This window comes from Peromyscus maniculatus, chromosome 5, assembly GCF_049852395.1.
Source record: "Peromyscus maniculatus bairdii isolate BWxNUB_F1_BW_parent chromosome 5, HU_Pman_BW_mat_3.1, whole genome shotgun sequence".
Taxonomy (NCBI): Eukaryota; Metazoa; Chordata; class Mammalia; order Rodentia; family Cricetidae; genus Peromyscus; species Peromyscus maniculatus.
Genome location: NC_134856.1, coordinates 141,003,689 through 141,024,531, shown reverse-complemented (window position 1 = coordinate 141,024,531; position 20,843 = coordinate 141,003,689). Strand labels below are relative to the sequence as shown.

General features: G+C 42.7%; 1 protein-coding gene across 23 annotated transcripts in view; it reads left to right on the top strand.

Moving 5' to 3' along the window:
- The window catches only part of Tut7 (terminal uridylyl transferase 7), a 61,300-nt gene that overhangs the window by 38,294 nt on the left and 2,163 nt on the right, over positions 1-20,843 (top strand). For 3 of the 23 annotated variants that reach the window (XM_076573493.1, XM_076573492.1, XM_042278596.2), the window contains exons 18-29: positions 2,602-2,705; positions 4,491-4,580; positions 4,989-5,102; positions 5,255-5,332; positions 6,213-6,390; positions 8,844-8,891; positions 8,979-9,070; positions 9,962-10,077; positions 11,498-11,823; positions 14,230-14,294; positions 14,611-14,674; positions 20,155-20,231. In XM_076573493.1, coding sequence (XP_076429608.1) covers positions 2,602-2,705; positions 4,491-4,580; positions 4,989-5,102; positions 5,255-5,332; positions 6,213-6,390; positions 8,844-8,891; positions 8,979-9,070; positions 9,962-10,077; positions 11,498-11,823; positions 14,230-14,294; positions 14,611-14,674; positions 20,155-20,228 — 1,349 coding nt within the window. In that variant the 3' untranslated portion in view covers positions 20,229-20,231. Of the gene's footprint in view, positions 1-2,601; positions 2,706-4,490; positions 4,581-4,988; positions 5,103-5,254; positions 5,333-6,212; positions 6,391-8,843; positions 8,892-8,978; positions 9,071-9,961; positions 10,078-11,497; positions 11,824-14,229; positions 14,427-14,610; positions 14,675-20,154; positions 20,232-20,843 lie in introns of those variants that run through there. The other 20 variants (XM_042278595.2, XM_042278594.2, XM_042278593.2 and 17 more) reach the window with 11 other exon arrangements.

Here is a 20,843-nt window from a genome sequence, read left to right as displayed (position 1 = left end):
TGCCTTAGCCTCCTGACTATCTAAGATCACAGGTGCAGACACCACACTTAACAAAACACTTTCTTTAAACATTTCTTTCTTTTTTTTTTTTTTTTTTTTTTTTTTTGAGACAGGGTTTCTCTGTGTAGCTTTGTGCCTTTCCTGGAGCTCACTTGGTAGTCCAGGCTGGCCTCGAACTCACAGAGATCCGCCTGCCTCTGCCTCCCGAGTGCTGGGATTAAAGGCGTGCGCCACCACTGCCCAGCTAAACATTTATTTGTTGCTGGAGAGCTTCTCTCCAGGTTCCCCAAGCCCCGCAGTCCCACAATCCACTTATAAAATAATCACTCAGACGCTTATATCACTTATAAACTGTATGGCCATGGCAGGCTTCTTGTTAACTGTTCTTTTATCTTAAATTAACCCATTTCTATAAATCTATACCTTGCCACGTGGCTGGTGGCTTAACAGCGTCTTCACATGCTGCTTGTCCTGGCGGTGGCTGCAGTGTCCCTTCCCTCAGCCTTCCGCTTCCCAGAATTCTCCTCTCTCCTTGTCCCACCTACTTCTTGTCTGGCAACCTACTTCCTGCCTGGTCACTGGCCATCAGTGTTTTATTTATATAGAACAATATCCACAGCATTTATTTCTTAAACTTCTGTTCTGAGAGTAAAGAATGAAGGTGAACAACAGGGCTCCTGTTCTTGTGGACACACTCATGAGTGCACGTGCACACAAAATGATACAGTTTCCTTTGTATATTGAGAAGATACTTTCCTCAAGTAAGAGTCCATCTCTAAAGAAAAGTTTTGTTTGGATTCTCAGATTATACAAAAAAAGCGAAGTTCCTAGACTTGACCATTTTTTCGTGTTTAGGGCTGAGCTGAACATTGACATTTACTGTAACTCACCCATGCTTGCCTGCCTTCCGTCTTTTCCTGGATCACTTGGGCTGAGATAGACTGCCCCTGTCCTGAGCTTCCACTATGTTCAGTGCTTGTTTTTAGAACAGAAATTACCCTGTATAGTCATTTATATAGAGAATTATATGATCGAAGTGGACTCTGGAGAATGTAATGATAACTGGAGGGCTCTGCTTACAAGCCAGTGCCTTCAAAGGCAGGCAGTCTCCCCAGCCATAGTACTGAATGCCTGCCACATATTACAAGTGTTGGTTATTTAAGGACAGCAGAAAAGTTAAAAGCCTGTGTGTGTCTCTCCTTTGGTATTTGGGAGGAGCTGAAGTTTGGCATAAAACTTGATTACAGTGGGTAGAAACAGAAGCCTTTGGAATTATAAAGTGGAGCCAGGGTGATATGCAAGGGATAAGTTTCCGAGGACAGGTTTGTGAGTGTCAAAGGAGATCAATCATGGCAGATTCCCTAATAAGAAAGAGGGGCATAGCAAACTGTGGAGATTCTCGATCCTAGACTTCCTACTGGTTCTATGTTGTGTGAATTCAGATTTGCTTGTTGTTTTGGGTTTTTGTTGTTGCTGTTTTTGTTTTACATTTCTGTCCTGCTGCCTCTACCTGCTCTTACTCTAAATCCCTTCTAGACTTCAGCACTGGCGTCTGTGCAATAGCAACATAGGCAAACGTCTGCTCGCCTGATCTGTGCACAGGCCAGGGAAGTTGAAGTTGTTGCGGCTTCAATCTGCGGCCCTGCTCTGCAGCTTACCGCTTGCACGTGCAGTTCCCTAGGATGCCTTCCATTTCTGTTCCCCCTTATGCAAGGTGAAGTTGAAAGTCCGGTTATGAAGGGTCCTCTGCATACCACCATTACATGTAGGCCCACAGGAATTGAGTTTGTATATAAGCAATCTCAAGCGTGCATTCCTTCATCTTTGCATTCTCAGGCCACCATGACACTTGAAGCTCAGGTGTTCTTCAGGAGTGGTCACTCTGCCTCTGTCCCTGTGCCTCCAGGCTACTGTTCACCAGGAACATGGTTCAACTCTGTGGTCCATGATTCTCCAGTACTTAGGCCAGCACATTGGTTTCTTTGTCCTCAAGGATTCTTCCCAGTTTTTCTCCTGTTTCTTATAACACGTTTTCCTTTCCCTTGGGTCCGTTTTCCAGCCTACATAGTGTCATGGAAGGGCCCTGAAGCCTTTTTGTGCCATTTTCCTTGCCAGGTAAATGACTTCCACCTCCACTACTTCAGCATGTTCAAAGTGTGCCTCAGGCAGTCTCCTCACCCACTGAAAGTCATTCCTTCCCTTTCCGGTCGTTGTTTTAGCTTCATGGTGATTGCTGTGTCAGGCATTGAGATGATGGCTCATGGGTCATTAGTCAGATGGAAGGGGTAGTAGAACTCGTGTGCAAGCTCCAGTAGTTCCTCTAGAAACAGCCCAGCTGGCATCCACACTTGCAGCTTCTCAAGAGCTAGTTGGTTTGTGGAGGACAGTGGATTTTTTGGTTCTTGTGATTCAAATACCAGTGTGCTTAATAGATGCAGACTTTGCCAGGTATTTTCTAGTTACTTAACAACAGACTTCGTTGATTAGTTGTAATGAATACAATGAGACAGCTCAAGTTAGATTTAGTTCATCCTGGACATTAGCATGAGAATCATCTCTGCCCAGTTGTTGTGTTTAATTATGCATCTTGCTTCCCTCTAGGGTTGAGGAACATCCTGCCCATTACAACAGCAAAGGTGCCCATCGTGAAGTTCTTCCACCTAAGAAGTGGGCTAGAGGTAGACATCAGCTTGTATAACACACTGGTAAGATGCTTAGGGTTTGCCCAGCCTGTCTTTCTTTCTATTTTTTTTTTTTTTTAAGAGTCTCAAAGACTAGCCCAGCCCAGTCTGTCCTCTCACTTGTCATGTTATGTGTGAACCTCCTATTTTGGTTCCTTGAGTACATTTTTTTTTTTTTTTTTTTTTTTTTTTTTTTGGTTTTTCGAGACAGGGTCTCTCTGTGTAGCTTTGCTCCTTTCCTGAAACTCACTTGGTAGCCCAGGCTGGCCTTTGTTTTTGCCGGGGCTGGGAGTGGGGGTTGAGACAGGGATTCATAGTGCTGAGGTTAGCCATGAACTTGCTGTACAGCTGATGGTGACCTTGAACTTCTGGTCTTCCTGGCTCCACCCCACAAGTGCTAAGATTACAAGCTCATACTACCATGCCTGGTGTTTCAGGCATTTTCTTCAGGGAGATAAAGAGGAATGAATGTCTTTTTAAAAATAAGCACATAAGTGAAATGAGGCACTCATTTCATCCTTCTTACCCCATCCTTTTGGCTACTCAGCCTCTGTCCCGAGGGGCTGAAGCACCTCTCAGCCCTCATTTTCTCTCTCTTTGGGAATTAGTTGGGTGCTTGGTATGTGCATTTTAAGTAGTATTTTAAGACTGAAGCTATGGGGAATTCAGTAGCCATTCATATCCACATGGGCTAAGAGAGTAGCTCAGTGGTAGGATATTTGCCTAGCATTCCATTCCCACTCTGTTGTCAGTGTGTTGGTAAACGTTCATCAGTGTAAGTGTGAGAGTGTGTGTGTATGCACAGCTCATCAGTTTAAGTGTGAGAGTGTGTGTGCACACATGTGTATGCACACATGAGCCCAGTTGAAGATTCACTTCAGGTAAGGTTTGTCTCTCTGACTTGAACTTGACTGTAATTTGGTTTGTGTGCTATACTCTCCTTTTTTTCTTGGAGAGTAAAGGGTTTATTTGGCTTACAGGTCACAGTCCATCATCAAGAGAAGTCAGGCCAGGCGCTTAAAGCAGGATCCCAGAGGCAGGAGTGGAGCAGAAGCCATGGAGGAATGATGCTTACTGGCTTGCTCCCTATGGCTTGCTCAGTTTGTTTTAATATACAACCCAGGACCCCCTGCCATAGTGGGCTGGGCCCTCCCACATCAGTCATCCAGCAAGAACATGTCCCAGAGACTTGTCTACAGGCAGATCTGATGGAAGCAGTTTTCAGTTGACTTCTTTCTTCCTAGATGATTCTCAGTTGTGTCAAGTTGACAGAATCCCAGTGCAAAGGCATTGTCCCACTGGTCAGAGCGGAGTCACAGGCCCCGCCCAGCTGCTGTGGAATCCTCTCCTTTTTGGCCTCACATGTGGCTGCTTCCAGACTTGATGGGACCTGAGAGGGTTTTACTCAAACAATGCCACAGGGAGAGGGCATCTACCTAAAGGAAACTCCTTATTTTATTACTGCCTCCATCTCCCAAGTGCTAGGATGACAGGCCTGTGTCACCACACCTAGTAACATGCTTGTTTAATTATAATGGCTTTTTTTCCCAATTTATTCAGACTAAAGATTTATTGATTAAATCAGAATTACATGTATTTGTCATTATCTCTTAGATTAACACAGCTTATCTCAGGAAGGAAGGAGGAAGGAAGGAAGGAAGGAAGGAAGGAAGGAAGGAAGGAAGGAAGGAAGGAAGGAAGGAAGGAAGGAAGGAAGGAAGGAAAGAATTTCTAAACTGTGTTGCAGTTGTGAACTTTTCTAGGTTGCAATGTTTTCAAAGCCTCATGATGCCCTTTTCTTTTCAACAGGCTCTTCATAACACAAGACTCTTGTCTGCATACTCAGCCATTGACCCCAGAGTGAAGTATTTGTGCTACACCATGAAAGTGTTCACAAAGGTGGGTGCACTGCTGCCTGTGGCTGATCTGGAAATTGTTCTACACTTGCAAACCTTTTTGAAAGCACAAGTGTGACACTAGCACCCTATACACACTGTGGGCTAGCTTGGAACTTGCTGTATAGACCAGGCTGGCCTCAAAAAGATCCTCCTGCCTCTGCCTCCCAAGTGCTGGGATTAAAGGCGTGCACCACCACACCTGGCCTTAATGTCTTAGTTTTTCAAGATAATCCTGCTGTGTGTCCACTACTTTCTTTTTTGGTTTGATTTAGGTTGGGTTGGTTGCTTTAGTTGACATTTTCACTTTTGAAAATGTGATTTTGTATTAGGTCCTCAAATGAAGTAGTGGTAATAGGGTGGCTGCAGGCTGAGTAGACATGCTCTTCACAGGGTCATCTCTTCCCTCTAGATGTGTGACATCGGTGATGCGTCCAGAGGCAGCTTGTCATCCTACGCCTACACTCTTATGGTGCTATATTTCCTTCAGCAAAGGTCTCCACCTGTCATCCCTGTGCTTCAAGAGGTACCCACAGGGGACTGTGTCCTCTGCAAAACTGGACTTTGTCTGAGCCTCTGCTGACGTGCTGTAGTTCTGTAGTTAAGCTTTTCCTAGTTGTCTTGCTATCAACGCGTTAGTTTTTCATTCTGTACTAATACTTTTTAAATTAATTTCAGATATACAAAGGTGAAAAGAAACCGGAAATACTTGTTGATGGCTGGAATATTTACTTTTTTGATCAAATAGATGAACTGGTGAGTATTTTAAGGTAAAGATTTTCCTAAGCCTTGACTAATAGTCGTCCGGTTCTATGTTGTAGATGACCATGGTGTAGAGTGGTCACATCTGTCTGTTGTGACAGTGAAGACTGACATTCACGAGTGTCCCTTTCATTAAGCTAAGTGCATTTATAGGCACTGTACCTGGGGTTTCGTCAGTGTCAACTGGCTCTTGGTAGTAACTATTCCAAGGGAACACAGTTTTGTTGTGTGATTCTTCTAAGACTTTGAGCACAGCTCTTAAGCTGCTTCACAGATTCTCCACCATCACATCCTGAGACACATCATTTAAATGTCGTGTCTACGTCCTAGTCAGAGTAGAAGCTAATAGATTCATATAAATGATGTTTTAAAACAAAAAAGCCAGGTGTGGTGGGGTATACCTTTAATCCCAGCACTTACAAGGCGGGGGCAGGTGGATCTCTGTGAGTTCAAGGCCAGCCTGGTTTACAAAGTGAGTTCCAGGGCTATATAGTGAAACCCTGTCTCCAAAAACAAAACAAAACAGAAAGTTGAATGAGAACTTACACAATTAATTTACAGTTACATTTTTGTGTCTATAAGCCTGTTGATAGTCCAGGTTTTTCTTCCTGGGGTGCAAATGCATACTGTTGTTAACATTTTTTTTTTTTTTTTTTTTTTTTTTTTTTTTTTTGGTTTTTCGAGACAGGGTTTCTCTGTGTAGCTTTGCGCCTTTCCTGGAGCTCACTTGGTAGCCCAGGCTGGCCTTGAACTCACAGAGATCCGCCTGGCTCTGCCTCCCGAGTGCTGGGATTAAAGGCGTGCGCCACCACCGCCCGGCTTCTTGTTAACATTTTATGATAGAGTGACAGCTCTTGTCCCCTTCTGTCTCTAGCCCACTTGTTGGCCAGAATATGGAAAAAATACAGAATCTGTTGGGCAGCTGTGGTTGGGACTTCTCCGATTCTATACAGAGGAGTTTGATTTTAAGGAGCATGTAATCAGCATCAGAAGAAAAGGTCTGCTTACAACTTTTAAGAAACAGTGGACCTCAAAATACATCGTTATTGAAGGTATGAATAAAGTCAAATTAGAAGTGACTGCTGGCCTAGCATGTGTGAGGGGTGGTGTGCAGAGCCTTTCAAGTTGAACACTGAGTCTAAACTAAGAGCCCTGGCTCTTCTGGCAACGCATCTTTTGTGGGGCAGTCACTGACTGCTGCCGCCCAGAGTGTGCGGTGCAGCAGCCCTGGTGTGGCCCACACCACCCTCAAGGTACCTTTGAAAATATATAATGCCTCCAGGTGGGGCCTTTCATGAGTCCAAAAGTCTTTGTTCAGAAAAATAAACCTTTTACTAATATTGGACTCCTGTGGGAGAATAAGACAGCAGTAGAAATGAGGCAGCTTCGAGATAGTGGGATGTGGAAAACCTAAAATGAATCGTTTGTCTACGTCTGATTCTGTTGTGGATGTTTTTGGTTGTCCTAGGTAAGTGCATGAAACATTTAATACTTAATGTGTAAAAGCTAATGTGGAGTTCCACAGCTTCCGATTTGAATGCCTATTCTAACCATATAGAGATTCATTGAGTTGTATAGACTTTGGGTCTGGTTAATTTTGGTGTGTGATGCTTTTATGTATTTGCAAGTGTCTTTTTTATAATAAAGTTAAAGTAACTTAAGACTAAAATAAAACTAAGACTTTATTGAAGGTTGGAGAATGCCACTAGAAATGAATTTTTAGGACCTTTGCTTACTGTTGGGCAAAAAATTTTCTTGTAACAATTTGTCAGTGCTGATGAAAGGGAAAGGCTTTTTCTAGCTTGCCTGGTGCTCAAACCTATGACTCCAGCACCTGGGAAGGCTGAGGCAGTTGGATCAGGTCACCCTACTGAATTCATGGGAGCCATTGATTTTTATAGTTAATTGTTTCTAACTGGTAAGAATTTAATTTTTAAAAAGACAAAATAAAGGTTAAATTTTTTAACGAGCTGAGAAATAGCTGAGGAAATGTCTACTTGGTCTCATAGGATCCATTTTCTTACCATGAGCTAGTATCTAGATGGTGTATAGACTTTATGATTACTTCATTTCTTCGGGTAGTGTTGTATGCAGGGCTGTGACCTTCAGCCTGGGCTGTGGGTGGGGATTTAGCATTTTGGATGCTTCTGTCAAAGGAGAATTAGTGGGGGAAGGGGTCCTCTCATATTACCATGTCTTTTGTTGTTCAGCATACTAAGTAAACTAAAAAAAGAAGAAGAAAGGGCAGAATTGTGAGTGTGGTGGCCCATATGTCATCTCAGTCCTGAGAGGAGGACCTAGAACTCAGAGCTGTCCTGCCTCAGCTTCTCAAGCACTGGAGTTAGAGGCATGCACACCATGCCCGGCATAGTAGCAATCATTTCAACACTATGGTAACTAAGGTACAGTCTGCCTTTTATAACCAAGCAAACAACCAAAGTACAACACACACACTCACACGCACATACACAACACATACGCACACACTCGCTTGTGCACACACACACACCCCAACAGAAGAGAGCAGCATCTGACTAGGACGATAGTCTCCTCGCACGTAGTACCAGATACCAGAGGAAGGGTTCTGTGCTCCCGCCGACAGTCACGTCTGATGTCATACTCCCTGGCGTGGTGCTTGCCCGCTGGAAGCAAAGCCTGCAGAATCTTGGTGCCTAGCTTCACTCCCTGGCTCCTGTCCTGCTGTGCATATGTGGTCCTTCACATCCATATGGAGGGCTCTAAAAAGAGGCATCTTGGTTTTTCCTTTGCCTTTTTCAGTACTGTCTTAGACAGGAAGAAAATGATACCTATCTTCATATGATGACTAGATCATTAGTAATGTGTATTTAGTATTTTTAATCATCTATCAAATAATACTTGGGTTCAGAGGTGCTCAATAGTACTGTATGAAACAGTCCCCTCAACCACATCTGTCACACCCTCCTCCTTTCATCAGGCCCGCTCCTGCAGCTGGCTTTTCATGGTTCTTGACAAGTGTGCAACAAGTGTTTTACACACTGAACCGTCTCCTTGGCCATTGATAATCACTATTTACCATCTCAGTGTCAGTCTCTAGCTCAGATTGACCTGGAACACAATTAAATAGCTCAGGCTTGTCTCCAATTCCTGTCTTCCTGCTTCTGCCTCCCATGTGCTGAGATTACAGGCAGAGACTGCCACTCCTGGTTTATGCATTTATATTTGTGACTAATAATGTGAACACAAAATGGACATTAAGTCACCTGGGTAATGAGTCTTCCTCAGTAATTTTTCCAGAAGTAGGCAACCTTTATAAAGATTATAAAGGTGACATGGTGCTCTTTTCTGATTAATGCTTTTGGAAGATCTTGGCTTACATTTAGGTTTGTCTATTGCTTAGCTGTGCACAACTCTGACTAATAAGCAAAGAGGTAGTAATGCTTCCTTCTTGTGTGGACCTAGGTTATGGGATGGATGGTGGCATATCCTACTTTATTATCTTTTTTGTCTCTTTTTCTTTACTCAGATCCCTTTGATTTGAATCATAATCTTGGTGCTGGATTATCAAGGAAAAGTAAGTTAATCTTGTTGGTAAACTTGGTGCAGTCTCTTGTTCCCTTAATTAATGCATGTAATTGAGTTCTTACTTTTTTCTTTATAGTGACAAATTTTATAATGAAAGCTTTTATCAATGGTAGAAGAGTATTTGGAATTCCAGTCAAAGGATTTCCAAAGGACTACCCCTCAAAAATGGTGAGTTTCTCTTAGAAATTCCAGAAAGCAAATAAGGTGCACATTTTAATCATCAATAAGTATGCAAAAAGGAATGATTGAATCAAGCTGATTAAAGTATCTATCTTCTGTGTCATTTTATAGTGTGGCATTTGAAATATATGCAGTTATTCTGAAATATTTATTATTGACTGTAGCCCCTACTTGGCAATAGCTCTCTCCAGACCTATTCCTTCTCTCTGTCCAGAACTTTGTCCCCTTTGAACAACAGCTTCCCATTTCCTTCCTCCACCCAGGAAGACTTTGATGCAACTTCTACATATGGGCATGTAGGTACTTTTAGCATATCATTGCCAGGCTCGTGTCAGATATTACTCTGGACATCTACAGTGGTGCATCTCATGCTTGTTCAAGAACTCCTTCTCCTGCACAGTCTGTTCAAATGAGTACTTTGTTCAGGAAGTGTGCAGGTGGGATGCAGCATCCCACAGACTCCTGCAGCAGACACTGAAGCAGCCCTTCTGATTCTTTTTCTTAAGAAGCCACCCAGCAGCACCAGTACTAACATACAACAGTTTACTTTGCCTTAGTATAGAATTTGCACAATGTAGATTATGTTTCTCAGTTCATTGCAGTTTAGCCATTTTGTTTCCTGACACCCTCTATTTGGCCTTGGCTTCTCCTTTTGTGTTGAAGCCGTGTGTGTGTGTGTGTGTGTGTGTGTGTGTGTGTGTGTGTGTGTGTGTGTGTGTGTGTTTAGGTCAGTCAGTCGATCAGCTGTGCCTCTCACTGATGTTGAGATCTTGTTTGGGATGAACAGTACAAATATTAAAATACCACCCTGTTCTCCCACTGGTTGCACGGTGTGCGTGGTCTTGTTCACAGTTCCTTTTCACAGCTGTGTTCTTGTAGGAATACTTCTTTGATCCGGATGTCCTAACTGAGGGAGAACTGGCTCCGAATGACAGGTGTTGCCGAATTTGTGGAAAAATTGGACACTTCATGAAGGACTGTCCCATGAGGAGAAAGTAAGCACATGTTCAAAAGGAGTAGCCTTGTTTTTATTTCCTTGTTGTACTGGTTTCTAAGTGTGGGTCTTTTGATACAGGGAAAATAAGCATCTGAAATCAAGCATTTTTTCAGATAAATTTAAGATCTTTTTTTAAAAAATCAAAACAAAATGATCCCAGTGTGACTGTGGGTGCAGATGCTGAGGGCTGGCTCATTTGAAGATGACCATCTTCCAGGCCAGGTGCTCATCCCTAATTTTTGGGTGTAGCTTTTGGTTTAAAATTAGCTTAATCATTAGTGATTACTTTCAGTAGATCAGGTGCTTAGGCACCGTGCTGTCTCCTGATGTGTTAGTGAGAGGCAGGGAGGTGTTTTCTGTTGTCTGCTTGGGTCGTTTTTCCCGGCTGACAGTGGTATTGCTGTAACTGGACAGTGCTATTCTTACCTCAGATACACTCAAAGTAGGTCACAGTCTGGAGTCATCAGTAGGGCAGAAAGAAATGATCTTGATACCTGGGTGTCATTTACCAGTGCTTTTTACACTTAGGAAGCTGAAAGTTCAAGGCCAGCTTCAGCTACAAAGGAAATATGAAGCCATCTTGGGCTATGTGTGATGTTATCTCTGAAGAGATGACTCAGTGGCTAGAGCATACTGCTCATGTAGAGGACCCCAGTTCCATTCCTAGCACCTGCATCTGGTATCTCACAACCACCTGTAACTCCAATTCCAGGGCCTCCGTGGACACTTACATATATTTGGTACATATACGTATACATAAAATAAAATCACTTCTAAAAAAAAATAAAGGGAAAAGTGAATGACACTTTTTAAGATAAGCCTTCTTGAAACCATTGTTAAATTTTTCAGTGAAATTCAAATTTTACAGTTCAAATTTTCACTGCCTAGTAAAAGGTGATACATCAGAAAGGCTGATTAGCACAACAGCACACGCATGATTTGAGTGTCATCACACAGATATCGAGGCAGGCTCTGGGCTCAGGACTCTCAGCAGTAAGCGCTAACTTTGCAGCACTGTTAATAGACAGGCTCTGTGCCAGGGTTTCACATTTGAAAATTCAGCCAACTGCAGACAGGCTGTTTGGAAACTAGTGCATCTGGGTTGAAAATGTACAGACTTGGGTGTCTTGTTATTGACTCCGCAGTGCAGTGTAACTGTCAGAGGGTGTGTGTGGGTTGTGCTTATGCACACCATTTACTGTACGGACTCGGACAACTATGGGCTTGAATTTCCGAGTGGCCACCTGTTACCCACCCCCTGTGGATGCTGCAGAACTGCAGAAATCGTAATAGTGAAACTAGACTTGTCTAATTCAAGGCTTCCTTTTCACACTTTCTGGTCCTGGTTATCTCTGCATTTGTACATATCTTGATAAGTTCCTGTAGACACTTTTCCTATTATATTTTATCTTCAATAGAGTGAGGCGACGGCGAGACCAGGAAGATACCCCAAACCAAAGATACTCTGAGAGCAAAGAAAAAAGAAGCAAAGAGGACAAAGAAATTCAGAACAAGTACACAGAGAAGGAAGTGTCAACAAAAGAAGATAAGCCCACACAGTGCACAGCTACGAAATCAAAGCTGGTGAGGGCAGTTGTAGACCTGGGGCGGGAGAAGATTCTCAGGACACCAGTGGAAAAATGGAAGAGACAGGATGACAAAGACTTAAGAGAAAAACGTTGTTTCATTTGTGGAAGAGAAGGACACATTAAAAAGGAATGCCCACAGTTCAAAGGTTCTCCAGGTACAGACACCTCTCCAGAGACCTTGATGTCTATGCTCAAGGGATGTTAACCTCTTAGAGTTTTTCACATTTTGTATTTTTTCCTTCAAGGAATTTATTCACTCAGCAAAGATCATGCTGTAAGGAAGTGACATCTCCCCCTACACACACCTTTAATTCTCACCCTCTGTGTGACTTAACTGCTTATTACTGGGTTTACTTAGTCTTATGAAAGTCTAAGGTTATCAATGAAATGGCAGTTTGCTCCTCTTCAGTCCTTATAAGCATAGTCTTAGTAGCCAGTAAACAAGTTACAGCGAGCGGCATGCTGCTCACTGTGTGTACTTGTGAGTCAGAGCACTGCCTGGACACTGCTGAGGCAGAGCTGGGTTATCTCAAGACACCACCATGTACAAATGAGCGGCTCATGTTCCATTCATGTACTCTAAGCACATGAGCAGGAAAGAGAATAGAAGGATGTTATTTAAATACCTATCTGTCAAAGACCATAGTTATTCTTAGGATGAAGGGGGAAATATCTTAACAGCCCACAGTTCAGAGTCAGCCACAGATCTTCTGGTCCATGTCTCTAGTCAAAGCTGCTTAATAGGCTGAAGCAGGAGGTTACCTTAGCCCAAGAGAGTGACACCAGCCTGGGCAACATAGTATAACCCTGTCTTGAGCACAAAATCAAACCACCCCCAAATACTGACGCTTTGTGTTGTTGGATGTGAGTTGATCATTTTTACGGAATAGGTTGTGTCTATCATGGGCACCTTTTTAACATTGTCTAGGCATCTTTAACCTGTGTAAGTTATGGTCTGTAAAACAACTTATAGACGGTACTGGTTCTTGGCATAAGCCTGGGTGAAATTGGATAAGCATAGACAAGGGCCCCTAGAGAGTAATTGTACTGCCCATTTGCTGAACATTTTAGTTAGGGCAGCTCTGTAGTTCCTTCCAGAACACCCCGTGTGCTAGGAGCACTGATGAGCTCTTCCGGTTTAAATGCCAGGCCTGCCAGGCAGATTCTCTTGGTGTTTAAGACTGAAAGTTTTAGATCTCCTCTTCTTATTTATTTATTCATTTACTTATTTATTTTATTTCTTTGGGTTTGGGGGGCAGAGACTCACTATTGTAGTCAAAGCCAGCCTAGAATTTGCTGTGTAGTCCCAGCTGGCTTCAAACTTAGAATTCCCCTGTCTCCCGAGTTCTGGGATCACATGCATGTGCTACCATGCCCAGCTCATTCTTATTTTTTTTTTAAAGGGGTCTTATGTGGAAAGAATTTGTCTTAACATTTTCTTTTATTTGAAGTAGTGCTTGAATATGGATGAATGATGCAGCTTTGACTGATTCCCACGGGCTGAATTTGCCCTGTTCTCCTGAGGAGGTCTGAACATAATCCCAACACTTGCCTTGATTTTCCTTTATGAGAAGGAGATGTGACTTAAAGAAATTAAAATAATGACATGTTAGCAGTCAACATGCTACTAAGGGTAGGCATTATTTCAAAGTTAAGTATAGTTGAAAAGATCTCATTTAGCTCAATAGCCTCCTTCAACCTAGTTAGAACTAGACAATATAAGTACAGTTTGACATAGTCTTCTCAAAATTACTCATACTCTATATGTGATAAAGACTCAAGGCTGTGTTTACAAACAGGATGAAGCAGATCTTTGTGGTCCCCTCTTCCTCTTCCTCCAGCAGAGTCATCCTGTACCTCCCCGTCAGGTGCATCCCTTTGTCTAGTAGCAAGCTTAAAGTCAGTGACCAGGACGTCTCAAAACCGTTAGAGATGGCTTGGTCAGGAAAGTGCTTGCACAAGACCTGCGTTCTGTTCCCAGTGTGTACATGAAAAGCAAGGCAGTGTAGTGGGTACTTCATCTTGTGCTGGGGAGGCGGAGACAGGCAGATCCTTCGGCTCACTAACCAGCCAGCTTAGCCTAACTAAGGGAGTCCCAGTGAGAGACCCTGCCCCCAAAACCAGAATGGACTGCTCTTGAACTCAGATACAGGTACACATCCCCACACATATGCATGTGCACATGCATACATACACACAAGTGTGAGAGTGGTGATTCTGGCCGACTGACAGGGCACCTGGCTAGCAGAGGGATTGGCAGCCTTAAGGAAGAGCCTGGTCTAGAAACCCTGCCTATATAGTGTTTACAACTCATGTCCACAGTCAGCACACAAGAGCAGAAGGGACGAGTCGGGCGAGAGGGTGACAAATGCTACTTGGTGGTAATTAAAATAATCAGATGTTTCTGTGCCCAGAGATCTGCTCTTCCCTGTCATTCCCTCGGTGGACTATGTGGATGGAATTCCATCACATCAACAGAGAATCCTTCTTAAAACGTTCGCGAACAGGACTGTTGCTTTCAATTTAAAATAGGAACAAAAAGTGTTCCTTTCTTTCTGTAGGTTTGTGTAAGTCAGATTATGTGTCTGGATACTCTTCACCTAGCCCTTTGAGACCAGTGGCTCAGGTAACAGCCAGCCCAAACCTGAGAAGGGAGCCCTCTTCACTCTGTCCTGCCCACTCCTCTGAGTCTTCTGGAGTGCTTGGAGCTCCTGGCTGGCCTGTGTGCTTACCCTTTCTGCGCCCCATGTACTGTGTGGTAAGGCTTGTGGGCCCTGGTAGCAGGGGCTTGCTGAATGACTCCTGCATACATGTCTGTCATTCCAACTAACATGTAAACTTCTGCCACCCACATGCCTAATTCCAGCTCTTGGATACAGTTTGAGACCGTTTCTGTTGCTTTTACCTTCAGTTTTTGTAAACCAGTCTATTTCATTTTTTAGGCAGTGCTTTTACATGAAGACAAAAAGAAACAAAAAACAACCATATTTTTGAGTCCCCAGTCAGGTATGTGGTTTTTAAAGGATCAGGTATATGTTGTTTTTCTTCTCTGAATATTTTACCACATGCCTTTTGAGACTCTTCCGTTACCTTGTGGTTCTGACAGAGGAATATCAGAACCTCTCAAGGGAACTTAAAAAACAACAACAACAACAAAACCAAAATCCTTCTTGCCTTGCTTCCACGTTACATCCTTAATCTGATTGTTCAATGGGTAAGTGCAACCTGTATAGTTTTCAGATTTTCTGGGGAAGAATTGCTACCCTCAACCATGGAATCCTTTCTTTGTGACTTTTTGTGACTGCTGTGGAATTGCTATTGTTTTGCCGTCACTGTTCTCCTTGTGGATATTATCTGCCATATTCTAGAAGAAGGAAAGAAAGGAACTTGAACCCTCGACTCTGCAACTAGACAACTATTTCATTTATGTATCCTTTCAGTAAATATCTGTTGAGACTCTATCTGCAGGGCATGGCCTCAGCACTGAATACACCCCAATGAGTAGCAAAGCCCCTCCTCTATATTCTTGTCAGGGACAGACAACAATAAAGGACAACCGTGTGGCAACAGATGCTTTAAGCGGGGAATTGCAAAGTGATGCTGAGTATGGCAGTATCCCCTCTAATAAAATATTATCTCAAGTCAGTAAAAAGTGAGGGTCAGGCGGAGAGGAGATAGACCTTTAATTGTTAGCAGGTCCTGCCCTTCAGCCTGAGACTGGCAGGAGTGGTGTGAGCTCAGGAGAGCAATGGGAAATGACATCAGAGAAGATAAGTCTAGTGTCCTGATGCTCCAGCAGTGACGGAGGGACTGAAAGGTTTTTTAAGATTAAGTGAGATGGGAAGCTGCTGGAGACCTAACTAGAGGAATGGTGCTATTTGAAGTCTTGTGAAAGCCTAGGATGGGAACGCTGCAGCCACTAAGGTATTTACCAGCGTAGTTAAGTAGAGGTGATGGCTCAGGCTTGGGGTGGGCTGTGGGGGAAGATTCGGAAGGTAACACCAACAAAATCAGTGTACTGGGCACTGACGTGAAACTACAGTGAGGCTCAGATGTCACAACAGTCTTTATCTGAGAACTTTATTGTGCTGGGAAAAGTTGGAAGGAGAAACTGAGGTCTGTTTTATAGCGGTAGCTGTGGAATTCTAGGGCAGGGATGTCAAGTGGCCAGTTGAATATTTGAGCCTGGCATTTAGTGGGTCCGGGCTGCAGAAAGGAGTGTAGGGTTGTCAGTGTGGAGATAGCATTTTAAGCCCCTGTGCTGGGGACACGGAACAATGGGAGTGTGTAGACCCTGGAAATAAAGAACAGAGAGATGACTAAAGAAGGAGCGGAAGGAGCCAGAGTTGGGTCTCAGGGTGCAAGCAAATAAAGTGATTTGTGAAGTGCTGCTCAAAGTTCTCTGTGGAGGCTGAGTTCAGCATTGGGCTTGGCACCTGGGCTCACTGAAGCCTTTGTAAAGAGCTTTTTCTTTGGTAAGAAGGTTCAGAATTGCATGGAAAGGAATTGGAGCCTGCTTAGCCTTGACTGTGGTATCAAGGGAGAGCCCTCCTCCTGCCATGTCCCAGGCCTGTGGAGGGATGCTAGAGAGAACATGGTGGACTACCATGGCAAGAAGGTCTTTCCTGGTATTTCAGGTTTCTTCTAAGTCTTGGGGGGAAAAAAAAGGACAAGATTGAGGTGAAGGAAAAGTGACTTTTTCAGCATTATTATAGGAAATAACAAAACATGGTGTAAACAACAGAGTCCTAGCCACTAGATAGCCTAAGTAGCCTTACTTAATCAATCCATTCTGATCCCTCTTCACCTCTTTAAAAGAAGGCTAAAGGAGGAAAATTAAGACTGAAGAGCATGAATAATCAGTCCCTTTTTAAGTTCTTGCATTTTTTATTAAAAAAAGAATGGAGGGTGTCTTTTATGTATATGAGTGTTTTGCCTGCATGTGCCTCATATGTACATGGTGCCTGTGGAGGCCAGAAGAGGGTATCAAATCCCCTGGAACTAGAGTTACAGATGATCCGAAGCTACCATGTGGATGCTGGGATTCAAACCTGGTTTCCTGCTGGAGCAACAAATGCTCTTAACTGCTGAGCTATCACCAGCCCCAGAAAATGAAATTTTAAAAAATAACACTTATGTAACTTTTACTACAGCAGTGTCTCATTCAGTTTACAGTAATCTCTTTTATGCATTAGACTCTGTCACAGAATGGGTATGTAAGAATAAGCTCAGAACATATAGAACAGTTTACATATTTACAGGTACAACAGAACATGTAGATAGCTTCAGTTTCAGGCATCCATTAGGGAGTCTTGGAATGACATCCTAATGCTAGGAACAAAGTGTTAACTTTTTAGCTTGGATAAAATGTGGTAGAATGAGAAGTCTTAGCTGAGATCAGACCATAACAGATTCCCTGGCTCCTCAGAAGGATGAGCTGCCTTTCCTGGTCTTTCCAGCCTCTTCTGTCAAGGCAAGGATACTGACCACACTCTGGGAAAGTTGAAGAAGCTTTGGGTTAGGAATGTCTATTATTTCTACTGTGAATGCTGTTAGTGGGGAGAAAATTGTGGAACTATTAACATTTGACTCAAGTTTTTTTCAGTACCAAGTGTTACCTCAAATATTTGCAATTACTTTACCTTTTTTTAGAGAGTGAAGGGAAATGTTGAAATTATACCAGATCCTCTTTTTTTTTTTTTTTTTTTTTTTTTTTAAGCTAGTATCTAATGTAGCCAAGGCTGGCTTTAAATTGACTGTGTAGCTGAGGGTAGGCCACGCCATGAGTGGTAGGCAAGCAGTCCACTGTCTACGTGACATCCCCAGCCATGGTATCAGATCTCTTTACACAAAATTTAAAGTTTGTGGAGTTGAGGTTGATGTGTAGAATAAGGGCAGATAATTTAAAAGAAACAGAAATCTTCTAATCTTAACTGCACTTAGACCTGAAGGAGAACATTGTATGTACAGATAAGCAGGAGGAGGCTTAAGAACACGAGCTTCAGTGGTTCTCAGAAGGTTTGTGATTGTTCTACACGGAACACATCATTTCAAAATAAGAGTTCTGTTGGGTACTCTCCAATCCAGTAGACGGAAGGGAAGGGGAATGGTGGTGTCCTGCAGCTAAGCTGATGATAGGTGAGGAGGAGAAGTGGGCTGTATTATAACCTTGCTGACTGCCCAGCATTCTGGAAGGGTATGGACAACAGACACCACCAGTCAATGGGATATTTCTCCCATAGATCTGGGAGTTTGAAAATCACTGATGTACCATGTATAAACAGACCAAAAGAATGTTATTTTAAGCAACTTTGACCCTGAACAGATATTCCCAAAACATTTTACATAAGAAAAATACTGATGTTCCTGATGCTAGGCTTATAAAGGAACACAGAGTATAAACGTCTGTTCTGCAGTTTATTGCATAGGTCTGGTTCCCGTTCATTTGTTGGGGATGTTGCGTGTCCTGCACATACCTCAGATCTCTCAGCTACAAACCAAGAGGCTAATATCTGACTGCTAAGGCTGCTGAGGATCCCGTGTGCGAACAGTGTGAGCAGCTGTGTGTGTGAGTCAGAGCAAAGGATCCTGGTGGTGGTGACTTCCCTGACCTTATTCCCACACTATCCCCAAGTCTGCACGTATCAGCATTGCTCGGCGTATGGGTTTACATATCTTAAAAGTAGAATTTTACTATAATTTTGCAAGTTTTGAAACAGTGGAAGAAAACTGCAGATGTTAGTTATATATCTAGAAATGGTGTGGCCAACTGGCATTTATTTACTTATAAAGAAGTTGTTAGTTATTTTTCTGGGTAAAAATCCTGTAACTGAAAAACTTACTAACTTAAATTTATTATGGGGAAGTTTTATTATAAATTTATTCTGCTTTCTACAAGAAAAAATTATAGATGGCTAAGATGTGTCCTTTCCCATAACTCATGAAGTAAGTTAATGACAGCTGCCAGACTTAGCTGTCACGTGCAGGTGTAAACGACGTTGTTAGCATGTGAACTGTTTCTGTCGTAGGTAGATGTCATTTCCCTGAACCCCTTGTAGACTGTGCCTCTGACCGACTCATCGCTCCTTAGTTGACACATGCTGACGGACTGCCTGTGCTCTTTGACTTGGCTAGTCCTGGGAGACAGATGCATTTCTGTTCCAGATGTCATGTCTCAGCAGATGTTGTTGTTTTAAATGATCATAAAGACTATTGGTGGGGCTGGGAGATGGCTCCGTGAGTAAAAGACTTGCATTTAATCGTGAGGACCAGAGTTTGGATCCTTGCATCCATGTAACTGCTAGGTGAATGTGGCAGCCTGCTTGTGATCCATCACACAGGAGGTGGAGGGAGGGAAGCCCCAGAACAAGCTGATAGCTAACCAAACCTGCCTCAATTCAATATTTTGAGTATAAACATCTGGAGGAAGGTACCCAATGTCAGCCTGTCTCCATATGTGGATACACACATACACAATGTGTCCAAACACACATAAACATGTATAAACATGAAACTTTATCATACATACACACGGGGTGGGGGAAGACGACACACACGACATAGGGTTTGTTTGTTTCCACTGGGCTTTAAAATTCTGTCCAGTGATAAAATTGTGTGAATATACAAAACATGAAGGAGGAGAGATAACTACCAATCTCTTAAAATGTCTTATATTTAAAACTCAAACCATGGGATTAAAATAGGATAAAGAAAAAGCTTGTGGTAGATCATTCTTTATATATATATATCTTGAAATCCTCTTGTGTGAATATAATATTAATAGTCCCTGTTGACCACCCTGACATACTTAACTACAACAAAACATTTATAAATTGGATTTTAAAACTTTTTATTAAATCTCAAGCTACAAAAATTACCTCTATGTTATGCTTTTTTATTTTGACTATATAAATGGTCAAAATAAATGTTACAAATTTTGATTAAAACTTAAATTTCATGCACTTACTAAAAATGACTTTCAAGCCAGGCGGTGGTGGTGCACGCCTTTAATCCCAGCACTCAGAAGGCAGAGGCAGGCCGATCTCTGTGAGTTCGAGGCCAGCCTGGTCTACAAAGCAAGTTCCAGGAAAGGCACAAAGCTACACAGAGAAACCCTGGCTCGAAAAACAAAAACAAAAACAAAAACAAAAAAAAAAAAAGACTTTCAAGTAACAAGATAGGATACTTCCTCTTACTTCCTCTTATGTTTAGATAAGCATTACTCTGCATGTTTGCGTGCGTGCGAAGTATTCCTTGTCTTTGGTTTGTAAACACTGAGAAATTCTAATAGTCTTAATGACAGCAAATGAGAAGCAATAGAAATACTTAAGAGTACTGGTTCTCAGCCTTCCTAATGCTGTGTGACCTTTTAATACAGCTCATGGTGTGGTGACCCCAACCATAAAATTATTTTGTTGTTACTTCATAACCGTAATTTTGCTACTGTTATGAATCATATAAATATCTGTGTTTTCTGGTGATCTTAGGTGACTCCTATGAGAGAGTTGTTTGTACCCCCCCCCCAGGGGTAGTGACCTACAGGTTGAGAATCACTGCCTAAAAGGTTAGAAATGGAAGGGTTTTTTGTTTGTTTGCTTCCTGGCTTTCTGAGACAGGGTTTCTCTGTGTAGACTAGGCTGGCCTCAAACTCAGAGATCCTCCTGCTGCTGCTTCCCAAATATTGGCATTAAAGGTGTGCACCACCACCACAGGCAGGAGACGTATTATTATAACGGTTTCACTCAGTTACCTGAATTAATTGTTAATTATGTGACCCAAAATCGAATAATGGCATGTCACAGAAAATGATTTTTAATGATGATTCACATGTCAGTGGAATTCCTCAAAGCAAAAAATTGGGACCTAGAGATATCCCCGCGGCCACAGATGTCAGCATTCCATTTGCCGTATCCCCATTGCCGTAAAGTGCCATGCGCGTGCCACGGGAAGAGAGTTACAGTTCTGTCCATAGAGTTGAGTTCACTGGGGGAACACGGTGTGCAAAGCCATTTCTTAGAGACATTCTCACACTTCCGTCTTGAAGTGTGTCAGCTCCAATACCACCAGTGTTTATGGTGGGGCTTCCTTCAGTTAAGTCTCCCCCCCCCCAAACACACCCAAGGGTGTCTCCTGAGTGCTTCTAAATCTGGCCAAGTTGACAGTGGGGTTAAGCACA